This window comes from Lates calcarifer, linkage group LG17, assembly GCF_001640805.2.
Source record: "Lates calcarifer isolate ASB-BC8 linkage group LG17, TLL_Latcal_v3, whole genome shotgun sequence".
Lineage (NCBI taxonomy): Eukaryota > Metazoa > Chordata > Actinopteri > Centropomidae > Lates > Lates calcarifer.
The window spans coordinates 18,684,195-18,701,202 of NC_066849.1; the positions used below are offsets into that span (position 1 = coordinate 18,684,195).

Sequence of the window (17,008 nt, forward strand, 5' to 3'; positions counted from 1 at the left end):
AGTCAAAAGATACCTGTAAATTTCAGAATGGGACTGGTTTTCTCGAAGTGAGAAGTTGTGCAGTTCAGTTCTCCGTAGAACACATTGGGTTTAAACACAATATGTGTTCTTTCCAGACGAATATACCAACACGTTAGGTTGGTTTAGGTTGTTGAGTTGGTTCTTTGCTAGTGGGCCTCACATGGTTTTAATTGTATCCAACATCCATGAAAATCGCTGGTGTATTTGTTTTGTTTGTGAGTAGGAATACAGATACGACAATTGACTGGTGAATCTCTCATTCAGATATGTAATTTATATCCGTGTTAACACTTAACTCTTTGCCAGCTATACTGCATCAATTAGGTTTGTCAGTACTTGCCCTGAACATAGCAGGAAATTGCCAAGGTGTTTCTTAGCTGAGGCATGTAAACACTGACCAGGGATACCAATAGACTCAGCTCACTAGTCAGCAAGGTGATTGTTTGACCTACGTGCTATTATTCTGCTGGGGCTGCTGGCCGCAATTCTGTGCAACAAGATGAGGAGTTCAGTTAATCTGACTGAGGTGCTACTCCTTTACATTGAAAGGGATCTGTAAGTTGTTTCTTTGCTGATCTCAGATGCTGATATTGTGGCAATAACATCTTTTTAATCCACAGTTGACTTCAAGGGATTGGACAGAAAACTTCATCAGAACATTGAGATGTTGAACCTGAATGAATTAATGAAGGTTGACGCTCTTGATGAACAGACTTCTTCTGAAACTGGGAAGGTCACTTATTTTAACCTTTGTGATGTCAACCGTCAAATGGCTTCAGAACTGCATGACATTAAAGACAGCTCAATCTTTAAAATGTGCTGGAGGACCCAAGTAGATGAGTTGTCGAGAGACCAACCCGATACAGAGGACACTGAACATCTTGAAGGAAATGAGGAAATCTACACGCTTGACCAGGTCTACAGCCAAATTTTCCAGGGCTGCTACAGCACATACAAAGGGCTTTATCAAAGTCTGAAGAGTGGAGAAGTTTTACTGGAGGAAATAGACAGCATGGTTGAGGTCTATAAAGGAAAGTATGAAGACTTGCGGAAAGATTTAGACATCATGTGCAGAATAGATCTGCAGGACAACAGAAAATGGATTAGAGGGAGGATTGACCAGATTCGACACTACCATGACCTTAATCTTGCAATGGAATCTGCCAAAATCATCATGGGTATCAGGAAAACAATATGTCCAAAGGGAGACTTCAAAATACTGGAAAGATTGCTGCAAATGGTAATGATTTAAATTTATTAAAGACCTAGCTTAATTCATAAGAGAGAATCTGAGAGTTATATGTTTGGTGGATGTAGAAAAATATATGGTTTTGTATAACTAGTGGTGTATAATAGTAATGAGCTGTTCCACTGTACACATTTATTGTTGAAGAATAGTTTGGTCTTGTGCCTTGATGAAATACTGAAATACTATGAAAAGTAGATTGAAATGTAGTAAGTGGAAACTGAATTAATTAAGATGCCCTCAGTCCTAGATACTTGAGTTTTGGGGAAAAGGAACTTTCTGTTGCCATAGCCTTTTATATCTTTTATACAGACATCTAAATTGGAAGCATGAATTGCTCACTCTGTGATTTCATATTGTAAATGTATATTTTTCAGAATGAAGCTGACTTCAAGAAAAACAGCCTGGACTGCATAGATGATACCCTCATAAATGCCAAAAATGTTCTGAAGGACATCACAGAGAATCGCAGGAAATGTCTTGAGGAACTCAGTCTGAGACAAAACTTTGTGCTGTGGGTTAAAGAAGCACTTACAGGTATAGTAGACGCCATTGTTTGTCACCAATAGCAAAACACAAAAATTGACAACAACAACTGAAGGCAATTTATAATTGCAGATATCAATGAATTGAAAGTTTTTGTTGATCTGGCATCCATCTCTGCTGGAGAGAATGACCTGGATGTGGATCGAGTGGCCTGTTTTCATGATGCTGTCCTTGGTTACTCATCCATGCTGTATGGTCTGAAGGAGGACTCCGGCTTTAAGGACTGTGAGGCATCGTTGTCAAAATTGTGGAGGGCACTTGAAAATGACAGTGACATACCAGTGAAGCTGGTGAGATTCCATCCTTCTTTTACCACCATAATGCAACTGACATTACTACTACTTTAAAACCACATCCAGTCAAAAATAACTAAGTTGTGTTATTTATAATTCCGTACATACACAATTACATGAGGTTTGGTCAGGGTTGAAACAAGGAGTAACTCTCCAAAATCATAATTAAATTATTAGGTAAATTATATGGTTAAACTAAGGGCCAGTACCACTAGTAAGATCAAATGTGGTGCCTGGTTTAATGAACTCCATTGTTAAGTAGTTTGTAGCAATGTCTCTTCCTTAAATCTCAGCAACTGTAAAAAACATTTTCATAACACAGATAAAGGACTGCTGTTATTTTATTAGCCATTTGTATAAAACAACCAAAACTTGATTATTTTGTTTACTTACAGCCACAATTTCATGCACATTTTGTTTTGTTTGGTGTCTGATTTCAGCGGGATACAGCACGTCATCTGGAATGGTTAAAGACTGTTAAAGAAAGCCATGGATCAGTTGAATTTTCATCTCTATCCCTGGCTACGTCCATCAATGAGAGAGGGATATACACAATCAAGGCCCAAAACCAGAAAAGGGTACACTAAATGGACCACATGAAATTAGTGTTGAAATTTTTACAGAATTACAGGACTACTTAAAAAACAAACCAGATAGTCTTATGAAAATGAAAAATGCTTGTCAAACACCTAAACTAGGTGCTATACTCACTTAACAAAATTAAAGGACCACTGTGTAACATCTAACATGTTTTTATTATGTACAATATTATGTACAATCACCTAAAAACAATAATGGTTGTGTTTTTGTTCGGTTAGATTGACCCATGTATATCTATATATTGAGAGGAGTTCACCGTGTTGTGCTGCTATGTATCATAGCAGCACAACACGGACAACAAGAAAGGAGAGAGCACATGTCAGCTATTACCTATAGTTTTACAGACTAACAACTAAATACAATATATTGATATAGATATATAAACAAACGCTCACTTGACAGACTAGTTGACGGGGTAGTCAAGGTATACGCCATTTTGTCAGCTGACGGCCACTGACTCTCCAACACACTTGGAGAGGGAGTGGTGAGGGGACAGGTTGCAATCTGCATCCTCACTGCTAGGTGACACTGGTCCTTTAAGAGCACTTAAAATTAAAATGTAATGCAAGTGTTTTTCATTTTGTGAACTTTCATATGGTTTTACCTGTCAACTACACATTGTTGCTCGGTTGGCACAAAGTACTATATTTTTGTAACAATTAATGTTATTTTTAATAATCTTTTACATTTTTTAAACTGAATTTCAGGTTTACTGCTCAGATATTTACCTTTGTAAGACACATTTTTAAAAACCTTTACATTTTTCACAGTATTAGTAATGCATTTATAAATGATCTTTCCCTTTGTAGCTTGCTTTAGAGAGTTCCCTGACACTGCAAATTCAAGATGGACATGAGAAAAACCTGACATGCACCTATGAGGACCTGAAGGAATTGCAAAATAAGCTTATGCTCATGTCCAGGAGAGGGGAACAAAATCAAAGTGAAGTGGATCGATTTGCTGAGGTGTTGTATATTTTGGTTTTGTGAGAGATTTATACTTGGCAAGCTGAGATTTCAGCCAGTGTCTGGGGACAGAAAAACAAATTATTGTTGTTTTAATAAAGAAATCGGCCATCAATCTTTGCTGCTCACAGCATGAATCTGTGAACAGCAAAGCACAGTGAAAGGAGTTGGCTGGGTGGTAGTAGTTGGAGGTGTGCAGCCTGTTGCTGGCAGATCTTCACCTAACAGCTCACAGTGTCTGTTCTTTCTTGTTCCAGAAATGCAGAAAATGACTTGTTTTGTAGACACATTTTTGATAAATGGTAGCAGTAAATGTTAAGCTCACTGACAGACACATTGCATTTTCTGTGACTACTTCATAATACAAGCCAACTCATGTTTCATGAGTAATATGCTTTTAATGTGAAGCTGCAGCAGTAGAAAATGTTCAGTTTGCCTTAGCAGTAACTTTTTTCCCTGTAATGTCGTCACAGACAATTTTGCTATACAACAAATATACAAATATTGCAATAGAATGAATGGGTTTTTTGTAATCTCACTTTATTTTGTTCATTTTCAGGTGTTTGACAGTGTCCAAAGACTTGCCAAAGCCTTTGTAGACCTTTATGCTGCAGGGAACCCACTCTTCAGATGTTGGGAAGCTAAGATTTACTGCAAACGTCAGAGTGATCCATGCATCATTATGGAAATCAAGTTTTGCAAGACCCTGCATTCCATCCAAGTGTGTGGAAGTCTAGTTGAACAGCTTACAGTACTGTCCAAGAAGATGGAGTTGTTTCTTGATGACTGGCAGAACTTCATGGACAAACAGAGATCAGATCACTATTACTTAAACTACTTCACAGCTGAGCAAATATTTTACCTGTGCAGTGTTGTAAGTCAGACAAATGTAAATGCAGAAATAGAGGACAACGCTTTGATGATGCTCTCTTTCATCAAACCAAACTGCACAACATCAGATGTCTGGACCACATGGGGAAGATTTTACAACCAGTTTCAGTCTGGCCAAAGGCTGAATGAATGCATTCACTTTCAAAGCCACTTTCTTCACCAGGGTGACAGCAGTATATCCTCACCTGATCCAACAGACAAGCCAGACCAGACCATTGGGTTGAAAGAACTGGAGGAGTTGTGGAATGGCTACATGAAGAATGAGAAAATATTTTTCCATGACCTCCTGGACATAAGGAGTTTAGGGGGGTTACTAAAAACTATGTCTATCACAGAGGACCAAATTGAAAATGAATGGGAAGAGCCAGTGCTCTCAGAGACAAAAGACAATTCACTTAGAAGAAGGCTCCCAAAAGGCCTTCTCTCAAACCAACCTAATCTCATAATCTGCCCACACGATGAGGTCCTGACTTCAAGCATCTGCTTGTACATGACCAGTGAATATGAGCCACTGCCAAGTTATGATGAGGTTCTCTTGTGTACCCCTGCAACATCGCATGAGCAAGTCGAGCTTTTTCTGAGGAGATGTCTCACACCAGGTGACATAGGCCAGAAAATTTACACAATGCTTTGGGCAGACCAACTAACATATGACGTTAGCTGTGCAATGGAGAAGTGTTTTCAGAAACTACGTTCCCATGATTACAGGCTAGTGATCTTTTGCAGCTCTGACAGGGAACACACTTACATTCCCACTGCATTCAGTCAGTTCAAAAGAGACTTTGTGCCACAAGAGCCATTGGAAAGGATCCAGAAGTACTTGTCAAGGCATTACACTGTCACATCAGCATACAAAAATGCCATGTTCAAACGTGGCCATTCTGTTGGTATTGTTGCTTCCCGACGTGCAGGAGTGGGTGAGTAATAGTCTCTTCTAATGTCACTAATTTACTCTCTGTGCCAATGTTACATAAGTTGTGGACACATTGTAAAAACACCAACTAAAGTAATAATAGCAATTTCTATGGCTATGTATTATACATTATTTGAAGTTTAAGGTTGTATATGCATAACATCAAAATATTTGAGTCCTGATGAATTTCCATGACTCCCTATAATTGCACACAAATCTTAAATTGGGCATTTGGTAAAGCTTTCTACTGGAGATGAAGATAAGCTTTTGTCACATCTTGGGTTAGGTGACCCATGAAGATATTTCTCTAAAATATCAATGTTTACAAGCATCAGTTTTGGCGTTTGCATTTGTTTACAACATACAGTAATTGAGACATGTAGCACAATTTGTGAATTTATGTTTCAACTGTTTTGAAATATTTAAGTATTTTAAACAATAATGCTCCCCAGAAAAGACTGTTAATGTTGAAAATAATCTTTCAAGTGAGTAGGATCCTTTGACTGAAATTAGTTACACAGTATTTATTACAGAAAACAAGGTGCAGAATTAGAATTATCTTGTTTTGTGATCTGTGGTAGCAAGGGATACAGCTGTAGCATATTCAGCTCAGTTATTATTGATGCCGATCGATTTTAGTCATCCAAATGATTATTGGCAATTTCACAATTTTAGGTAAGTCACTGTATGTCCAGAGATTGTTTGAAAAGCTGGAGGGAAGTGTTGAACCAGGAACTGCATGCAGGAAGTGCATCCGACTAACTGATCATGAGGTTGATGACCACAAGGTTCTGCAGTCTTTGTATGACACACCAAAACAAAAAGATATCAGAGTGTTTCACTTTGATGTCATGTCCTCGGTAAGCAATGTTTATATAACCATGATAATGAACATTCATAGATTTTGAACAATGTGGTTCTTAGAGAATCCTTAAGATGGCCAGAATTTTCTTTATCAAATAACATTAACATTTTTTCTAATAATGCAGGTGCAAAAAGGCTTGAATGAATTCCTATTCAAGCTTCTCTTTTTGCGTTACCTGATGGATTCAGATGGACGGATGTGGCATTGCAGCCACAAAGACTTGTACATAATCGAGTTACTGGAATCTCTGAATGATCAGCCCAGACATGCCCCCAGATCAGTAAGTTGAGATATAGTGTTCATGCATTGTTCATCATATGAAATTATACCACAGTGACAGTGTGCCACACAATGTAAATACCACAACATACAACCATGTCCTAGCATTGGCAGGACAATGTTGGTTTTCTAAATATGGTATACAGATAAGTGCAGTAGCTGCAATTAGTAGGTCGTAGAAGAAGGCGTAATCTTTTATTGAAATTAATACAGGCTCTATTGATTGATTCTAAACTGAAATACATATAAATATTTTTCTATATTTTTAGGGTCGAAAGGAAAACTTTGCATTTTCGGACATTTTCCCCAAGGTGTTTTGTCGTCCACCAAAGGAGGTCCAGGCTTTGGAGATGAAGAGAGAAGAAAATGCTGATATGGAGAGTGATGACCCCCTCATGGATGATGAATGTTTCAAGAGTGAAGCTTACCAGAGACCATACCAATATCTCACACGTTTTCACAACAACAGTAATCTTGACAATTTCACTTACAAGGGCATTGAAGGGAGTCATGCAGAGTGTCTTCAGATACTCTTAATCTACTGTGGCATAATCGATCCATCATGGGCGGAGCTACGTAACTTTGTCTGGTTCCTTAATCTTCAGTTGCAAGACTGTGAGAACTCAGTCTTCTGCAAATTTGAGTTTGTTGGAGACACTCTTTGTGGGTTCAAAAACTTTGTAGTTGAGTTTATGATCTTGATGTCCAAAGACTTTGCAACCCCATCACTATGCATCGCTGACCAGAGCCCAGGGAGGCAACAAGTTGACATCAGCGGACTTAATGAAAGGGACTTGGCTCCATTCCTCATCAGAAAAAGGTGGGAGTCTGAACCACATCCATACATCTTTTTTAATGATGACCACATGTCCATGACTTTCATTGGGTTTCACCTCAGGATTAATAACCAGAAAGGGGTTGATGCCATAAATCCTTTGACAGGAGAAGTTATAAAGAAAAACATCATGACTCAAGAGCTGTACACTGGCTTAAAACTACAAAGAGTCCCTTTTAATAGGAACTTTGATCAGCTTCCTCGAGCTGACAAGATTGAGCATCTCTGTAGTGTACTTGGCATCAAGTGGCCAACAGATCCTGATGAAACATATGAATTGACCACTGATAACATCCTCAAAATGATGGCAATCCATATGAGATTTAGGTGTGGTATCCCTGTCATCATAATGGGTGAAACAGGATGTGGCAAGACAAGGCTCATAAAGTTTATGTGTGAATTGAGAAGATGTGGAGCACCAACAGAAAACATGAAACTGGTCAAGGTTCATGGAGGAACTACATCAGAAATGATACACGAGAAAGTGAAGGAAGCAGAAACTCTTGCAAGGACCAATAAAGAGAATCATGAATTTGACTCAGTTCTTTTCTTTGATGAGGCAAACACCACAGAAGCCATCAGCAGCATCAAAGAGATCATTTGTGATAATTCTGTGCAGGGACAACAACTTGGTTGTCAAACAGGACTGCAGATTATTGCTGCCTGCAACCCCTACAGGAAGCATACAGACAAGATGATTGAGAGACTTGAGGCATCAGGATTGGGATACCGGGTCAGGGCTGAGGAAACTGAAGACAGGCTTGGCTCCATCCCTCTCCGCCAGCTTGTGTATCGTGTCCATGTGTTACCCCCCAGCATGATTCCTCTTGTTTGGGACTTTGGGCAGCTCAATGACTCAACAGAAAAAATGTATATTGAACAAATAGTACAAAGACAGGCAAAAGCCAACTCGATTGAGGAATGTGACATTCCAACTATAACTAAGGTGATGTCGTCATCACAAAAGTTCATGAGGGAGAGGAAAGATGAATGCAGCTTTGTCAGTTTGAGGGATGTTGAACGATGCATGCAAGTGTTTGAGTGGTTCCACAAAAATCACAAAATTTTTGAAGTGGCACTTAGAGCATTCCTTCAAGAGCCATCTCAAAGGAAAAAAAAAAACAGGTCACAATTTTCCCCTGCTAGTGACAGAGTAATCTGGTCACTCTTGATGGCCGTTGGAGTGTGCTATCAGTCCTGCTTGGAGGACAGAAAGCCATATCAGACAACTATCAGCCAGTTGCTTCCTCATGAATATGACAGAAAGAGAATACGGCGGGAGGTCGAACTCATGCACGAACTCCTACTCAATGGTGTACCCATGGGTAAAACAATAGCCAGAAATGAGGCTTTGAAAGAGAATTTTTTCATGATGGTGATCTGTGTTGAGCTAAGAATTCCCTTGTTTATTGTTGGGAAACCAGGGAGCTCAAAATCACTGTCCAAAACCCTACTTGCAGATGCAATGCAGGGCCCTGCCTCACATTCTGAACTCTGCAGGAAGCTGAAACAGATACATTTGGTGTCTTTCCAGTGCAGCCCCCATTCAACTCCTGAGGGAATCATCAGCACATTCAAACAATGTGCTCGCTTTCAAGAAAAGAAAGACTTAAATGAGTACATTTCGGTGGTTGTTCTAGATGAGATTGGACTGGCTGAGGATTCCCCAAAAATGCCACTTAAAACACTGCACCCATTACTGGAGGAGGGCTGTGTGGATGATGAACCACAACCTCATAAACGGGTTGGGTTCATTGGAATTTCCAACTGGGCATTGGACCCTGCCAAAATGAATCGTGGAATATTTGTGTCACGTGGAGATCCAAAGCCAGCAAGAGCTGATCAAAAGTGCTGAAGGGATTTGTTCATCTGATGAAAATGTTCTTGAAAAGATCAGACACCTCTTTGAGCCATTTGCAAAAGCATATATGAAAGTATGCAGAGAAGGCAGAGGTTTTTTTGGTCTTCGGGATTTCTACAGTCTAATTAAGATGGTATTTTCAATTACCAAAATCTCTAATGAGTGTCCTACGGCAGATAAAATCACTGCAGCAGTCCTGAGAAACTTCAGTGGAAAAGATGATGTGGATGTGATGGCCATATTTCATGAGGAGCTCAGGGAAGATTGTGCAAATGCCAACATCACCACCCTTGCTATGGTTGAGGAAAGCATCTCAGCTCACCAAGTTCAGGAAAATCGCTACCTTTTAATCCTCACAAAAAACTATGCAGCTCTTCAGATTCTCCAACAGATATTCTTCTCTCACCAAATCCATCCAGAGATCATCTTTGGGTCTAGTTTCCCAAAGGATCAGGAGTACACGCAGATTTGTAGAAACATCAATCGTGTCAAGGTTTGCATGGAGACTGGACAGACAGTTGTGCTTCTGAACCTTCAGAATTTGTATGAAAGTCTGTATGATGCTCTCAACCAATACTATGTAACCCTAGGGGGACAAAAGTATGTTGATCTTGGATTAGGAACACATCGTGTGAAATGCAGAGTTCACAAAAACTTCAGGCTCATTGTCATTGAAGAGAAAGAGGTGGTCTACGAGCAATTTCCAATCCCACTCATTAACAGGTTGGAGAAACACTACCTTGACATCAACACTGTTCTCAGAAATGAGAAAAAGTACATTGCCGCACAACTACAGGAATGGGTCGATGATTTTGTCTCCTTAAGTAGTCAACATTCCACAAAAAAGCAATATGTTCCAAGTGATGTCTTCATCGGTTACCACTCAGACACATGCTCTTCAGTTGTCTTGCAAGTAACAGAGAATCAAAGTGTTGAAACAGATGCTCAGACTACTCTGTACAAAGCCAAAGGCATTCTGCTGAACTGTGCTACTCCAGACTCAATCATTCGTTTGGACAAATCCAGACTACCTGATGAAGAAAGAGAACATTTAACAAAAGAATATGTTAAAGAAGAGATGCACAGATCACTGGGAGACTACATTGTCTATCACACGCAGCAGTTGGAACTGTCCTGCTTCTTCTTCACTGAGGTAAATTTTTGAACAGTTGAAATATGCCTTGCATTTTTGGGTCCATTCACATTACTTTTTATTATTAAGTTGAACAGGAAAATATGTCAGCCGTCATCTGATTTTGTTATGCGAAGCCCTCAAAAATAAGGCTCATTCAATTCTCATCACGGAGAGAAATCCAACACAAAGGGGTCAGATATAACAATTTATTCAGTAAGAAGTGGAGTCAAACCAAACACATGCTGACTTAATATTGTCTGCACTCAAATGTGCTTTTTTGTCTGTATTAATATTCACCTTTTTTCAAAGTTCAAATTTTAATGGTTTAAAATGTCCTGCCAACTTAGTAGGTTTCACAATAAACACTGGCAGTCAATGAGTACAGTATTCCCCAAGGAAGAATTTTTCACGTAAATGCTGACTATTTATGTTTACCTTAGTTCCTAGGTCAGTGTCATCCACACATGCATGATCTAAATTTGTTATTTTCACATATGGGTGCATGTCCTCGTAAATTAAACATCTTTAATATGGTTTGAGTTATTACCTTCAACAAGGAGGAAATTTGTTGTTGGTAGTTGGCTATGGGCCCAAGACATGTTTTTCGTTGTATTGGCAACAACCTAATTTTTTTATTTATTTATTTATTTTTTTACTAGACAAGCTCATTTTCTATTGGCAAAGCCAGCAAATTGTCAGTTTCCCCTATGTTCACATATGAAGGTAGCAAATTAAAGCTCTTAATAGAACCTAACAGGTTGCACAGTATATAGTATTTAATATTTCATATTGGTAAAAGCCTGTTGAAATTCAATGTGCGTTTGTATGTGAGAAAAAAATACAGAAAAAGGTTATAAAAGAAGTGATTACTGTATAAACAGTATCAAGCTGCAGTTAACTGTAAATAAATGTTGAACCCTAACTTGTGGTATGTATTGTAAATGACACATAATGTATATGTAGATTCTGTTAGTAATAGTAAAAGAGAAATTACTTGCATAATAGTAATTCTTAACTCTTTTGCTTTTTTGAAGGTCACAACATTTTCCAGGCTGCTGACTGCGGCAGACACTCAACAACTGCAGAATGTGACAAAGCTTGGTGATATCAAGCTGCTATCACTGCAACAGTTTGACACAGAGTACTCTTTTCTCAAGGAAATCAGGTGTGTAAATATAGCATAAAGAGCATAAGTCCTATTTGCTGAGGTGCTCATTTCTATCCAAACAATGGTCCACCCTTGTGCTCCTGTTTCTTGGGATTCATTGTAGGACAATTATAAAACATTAACACATTATACTGTATACTTATGCCGTCTTTATGTCTATTCAAATGTTAATCATGCCTTTGTCTTGATATTAGGGAATTTCTTGACTCAGCACATGCAGACAAAGTACTCATTATCCAAACAGACTATGAAGACTCGCACAGAAGGAATATTCTTTCCTCAGCCAAGTGAGTTTGAAGATGATCACCTAATCACTTTCTTTTGCATTCTTCTCTAAGATCATTTCAAAAGCTCACAGTTGTTCGCCTTTTGCTTTAACATATGCTTAATATTTGGATTTTTCAGGTATTCATGCATAAATGAAATAAACAAGTGGACCACTACTGACAGCATAAAGACATTTGTGTACTTTGTCATCAAACTTCCTCGCATTGAGGGTGGGACCTCCTATGTTGGGTTTCAAGGCGGTTAGTCCTGCTAATACACACACACAAACAACATAAGAGCAAATTGGTCAATTTCATTTAAGCAACTAAAGCAAAAGCAGACTTAGGCACAGGGTTTTGAATTAGGTAAATGGATTTAATGAAGAATGAGGTTTGGTTGAAGGCACGATGAGGGGAGATAAAGGCAGGGGACAGATGAGTGAAGGGGAATGGCAGAGACTGGCCGGAGGTTTACAGACTGAATGGACGGCAGGCTGGTGAACTGGCTGTGGTGGCGTCCTGGAGATAGCATTGTAGTGGAACTGGCACATGAACACAGGACATGTCGAGGTTAGCGTGATGTACAGGAAGATACACAGAAATATAGCTCTAGAAAGTAAATTATGCAGAGTGGCCCACAGTCACAAAAGTGAAAGTTGTGAGTGAAGGGACAGTACTCGATCAGCGAGCTGATGGGTTAATTGTAGGCAGATGTGAAGGTGAATCATATTGTGTTTTCAATAGTCTGATTTTTTTCAGGTCCTTGGAGGTCTGTTCACATTGATGATCTCAGAAGATCAAAAGAATTTGTGTCTGATGTTCATTCCTTGAAAAAGCTACGCATGAGTGACCTTTTTGAAGATCCACCTGAAGGTAATCTGTCAAAAACCATTTCTTCTTTAACTTTCTCTTTTTTTAAAAGGACAGTTTTGAGTAAATTGATACATTTCCCATAATTCTGTCTTCTCAAGCCATGGAGACCGAAGAGCCCATCAGTGTTCCACAAAATGATGACTCCACTGTAAGTGTAATTTGCCACCCATATTCATAAACCAAAATAGAATTTACAAATCTGTGATGTATGGTTAAACATAACAACATAACAAATTAACTTTACAAGTATGTGTACATTATTTTTAACTGATGATGCAAGACATACCTTGCATATCAAGTAGTTTAACATAGCAAGCTCAGCTAAGTCTGGCTCAAACACAAAGTGACTGACATAGAAGACCATCCAATTAGGCCAATATGACATATCATTAAAGGGCGGTCCAGAGATATAAGAATTGGTGTTCTCTGCTTTTTTGTTATTGGTAGGACACAAAATTTGTTCGTTTGGCTGATTAAAAAAAAAAAAACAGCTCAATTTACTTTGAAGTTTGGGAGATGGCTAACATAAATTTCAGATTGTTCTGTGCTTTTGCATGTAAGCCACAATGTGTCAACAATGAGACCTCAAATTCTGGTTCAAATTGCCCTAATCAGAAAAATCAAATGACACCCAAGAAGTTGAACTTAGTTCATATTCTTCATTCATTCATTGACAATTAAACTATCTGGCCCCCAGTCAATGCATGGCACGTCTGTTACTCATGTCCCCTAAGAGACATTTTTGCTCATTCAGATGTTGGGCTGCTGTTAATTTACTTTACTTAACATGTTTTCTTTTTCAGGTTTTGGGAGATCTGTTTGATACTGAAGATCTGGTGAGGAGCTGTGTGCAGAGTGCTGTGAGCATGCTCAGAGATGCAGAGGACAGTGGAGAACTCAGCACTAGGAGAATTGAGAATCTTCTCACACTTCTGGATGGAAGTCAGACACATGGTTAGTAAATCGGAAATTTGGGGTCATCTTTTGATATCAGGCCATCATTATGCACATCAACTCTGTGTGCAGTAAAAGTGTGTCTTACCAAAAAAAGGTTATCGTAAATACATTTTGTTTTTAAGGTGTGTTTGCAAACATTGTGAGGAGGCGTCTTCACTTGCTGTTAGAGGAGTATGAGGCCACCATCCCCAGTCCAAATAGCTGGGTACTAAGTGAGGCATCTAATGTCACTGCTCTTCAAGAAGGGGGAACGTTCCTGTAGGTCTCTTTATATCACTTACCAGTCTACATGACATTTTTCTTAATTTGCCTTAAAATCTTTATCTGTCATTTATTCAACACTTAGTTAAACATCTTTGCTTGGATGTAAAAGATAACAAGCTATACATCTGTCAACAGTCACATTTGCAAATGTCCCATGAATATTTCTAACAGACACACTCTGTGGAAGAAAATCCAAGCAGTTGTCATTCCACTTCTGGCAAACTTGATCTCAGCAATTGACCGAGATTGCAATTTGGACCTATTGCTGGATGGTGGGGATGACATCAGGAACTTATGGCTTGAGATATTTGGGAGCAAAGAGATGCTCCATGTACCTTATGTCAGAGCTGAAAGCAAGTGAGTATCTCTGTGGTTGTGTGATCATGGTATCTGTTCAGCTCAAACTGTCAACTGCTGTTTCTTAATGGAGTTAATCGCAAGTGAATTACAGCATCAGCTAGAGGCTTTTTGTGTTGCAAAATAAATATGTGATCGCACTTGCAAAATTACATTTGTAATATTTGCATCCTGTCTCTTTTACATCTCCAGGGTATTCATGGTACAAAGCCATACCACAGGTGGAAACACCATGCGTTGCCTCATGCCCTTCAGCTGGTGGATCAAAGACTTCCTGGATGGGCTCATGACGCAAACATCCAGACATGAAAGTAACTATCATACTGTATTAGTAACATATATCAATGCCTTCTATCCAAGAATTGTGATTTACATTTATTAGTAATAGCTTTATTAGTAATTTGTAACTTTAAACTCAACTTTTCCTTGCAGATCATTCACCTGGTCATTTCCAGGCATTGTTCTTGAACACTCCACTTGGCAGTTACATGACAAAAAATGTGAATGAAAAAATGAGGAAAGAATTTTTCGAAAGGTATCTATGGGATTTTGTTTCCATGACAATGAAAGTGACGTCAGATGAAGAATTACAGGTGAGGATAATTTCTGTGTTTGTTACTGAAACCATTCACTGCAATACCACTACTCAAAACATTTCAGTGTAAATGATTTTGTCTCCTTCACAACAATCTAATCTAGTGCAGTCAAGTACAACAAATTCAATATCCTGAATTTAATATTGAATTCAGTCAACACCTTTTTGACAAAGTTCCTATATACATTATAAACTCTACAAAGACAGATTTGTATTGACATTGCGTTATACTCTACTCATTCAGTGAGTTAGGCATACAGTGCTCATTCAGCTCTCAAAAGACTGAGGCATTACAGCACTCATTACAGTTGTACTTTGAAGCTACACATGGCAAACAGTGGCAGAAAATTGAATACTAACACTCTAACACAAGAAATTGGTTTCCTGCAAACCTTTAAAATGCTTCAGTCACACTAAAAGCTTTAACTGGTTACTCGTTACTGTTTCTTAAAACACATAATGTATTAATCTACTTGTGCATTTACTCCTCAGCTCTTGTGTCAGGCCTTGGTCAGCTGTGTTGATGAAATATGTAGACGAAAAAGAGATGAAGATGAGCTATGTCTGCCTCACATCCACATCACCTACCATTTCTATCAAAGTCGTCTTCAGAACCTCTCTCGGATGATTTCTCTTCAGCCTGAAATTGTTTCTCCTTTGCGAAGAAGCCAGCACATTAAGCATTGTCCAGAGATGGTAAATGCATGTTTAAATTCCTGCAGCTTCTTCTGAGGAACCAGCAAAAAGAAATTTATGCCTCTCCTATAAATTTGGTCTGTTTTCATATGAGATAGAGACTGTTTAGTCATTGCATTATTCATGTATACTACAAGAGACCATACACGAAAACACCCCTAAACAAAGTCAGTCGTACAAAGTGTTATGTTTTTTTCCCTGCACGTGTGTCACAGAGATGTTTAGAAATGTAGAAATGTCAGTGATTGCCTGGTATGGTGTTTGGAAGGGTGCATAACACTAAAATACTGTATATGTAGAACATAGATGTGTGGATCAGCTTCCAAAATTCATTAGAGTTGTCAGTATGATGTTTTGATTTAGGAAATAAATGCTAAGAGTGCCTCAGAACTGTATTACTCAAGCAAAAATACCAGACCAGGTATTTACCCTCTGTAAATACAGTAAACAATTTTTAAACAGGAAATCCCCAATATTGGCCACCTTATAATTCTGTCACTTTTAAATACCTTTTATTTAGTTTTTTTTTTTTTCACAGGGTGTTTTAAATTTTGCAAAGTGTTTGAAAAATGTGTTTTGCTGTCCTGTAGGTTTTGGATGTCCATGCAGCCCAGGCATGTGTTGAATACCTGGTATCTCCTGATTTAGATACTGATGCTCTCTGCCAGCGCTGGCTGAAGCAGGTGAAAAGGCTGCAAGCTTCTTTGGAGCTGATTTGCTCTCAACACAACAGCAAACAGTATGGAGAGCGATGCAAAGAAAGACTCCATGATGTCAGGTAAGGTGTTGATGCACAGGACTGGGGTTAAAAGTAAAGTACTTTTGCCAAAATTCAGTAAAATCCTCCACAAGGAAAATGATTATCTTAGGTACTTGATACTCAGGTTTCAAGATAGCTGACTTTCTCTGTGGATTTTGCATGTTCTCCCTGTGTCTGCATTGCTCTCATTCCATCTCACAGTATAGTCATGCACATTTGGTGAAGGGAATTGAGAGGTGAATGGTTCTGTGTTTCTGTGTGTTAGCATTAAGCTTGTCAATCTGATAATCTGAAAATGAGCAGTGATCCTATTTCACATTATAAAGGCTACAAATTTAATCATTGAGGTAATTGTTATTATTACCACCTCTACTGCTCAGATGTAAAATACTTTATAGGAATATGGTAAATCTGCATGTATCTCTACAAGAAACGATGAAATGATTGATTAAGAAATGATTATGGTCTTTAATATTTTATAGTAATGGCTGGAAGCGCATCTACATCCTCTCATTGTTTGTGGAACACATGCTGCTGGGTTTCCATAGTGAACAGAATCAGCTCAGAAGACTGGTGCTGAATCACATTCAAAGATTAAGCAGGGTGAGTAGACTTTTAATGA

General features: G+C 38.6%; 1 protein-coding gene across 1 annotated transcript in view; it reads left to right on the plus strand.

Moving 5' to 3' along the window:
- The window catches only part of LOC108902767 (E3 ubiquitin-protein ligase rnf213-alpha-like), a 47,980-nt gene that overhangs the window by 15,091 nt on the left and 15,881 nt on the right, over window positions 1-17,008 (plus strand). The window contains 23 exon segments of the mRNA XM_018704765.2: window positions 642-1,261; window positions 1,645-1,804; window positions 1,886-2,103; window positions 2,547-2,684; window positions 3,516-3,671; window positions 4,231-5,479; window positions 6,151-6,335; window positions 6,465-6,620; window positions 6,889-9,279; window positions 9,281-10,468; window positions 11,485-11,615; window positions 11,813-11,905; window positions 12,024-12,145; window positions 12,644-12,757; window positions 12,856-12,905; window positions 13,561-13,711; window positions 13,837-13,972; window positions 14,150-14,335; window positions 14,528-14,646; window positions 14,768-14,928; window positions 15,423-15,626; window positions 16,217-16,404; window positions 16,869-16,989. Of these exon segments, the coding sequence (XP_018560281.2) occupies window positions 642-1,261; window positions 1,645-1,804; window positions 1,886-2,103; window positions 2,547-2,684; window positions 3,516-3,671; window positions 4,231-5,479; window positions 6,151-6,335; window positions 6,465-6,620; window positions 6,889-9,279; window positions 9,281-10,468; window positions 11,485-11,615; window positions 11,813-11,905; window positions 12,024-12,145; window positions 12,644-12,757; window positions 12,856-12,905; window positions 13,561-13,711; window positions 13,837-13,972; window positions 14,150-14,335; window positions 14,528-14,646; window positions 14,768-14,928; window positions 15,423-15,626; window positions 16,217-16,404; window positions 16,869-16,989 (8,237 nt within the window).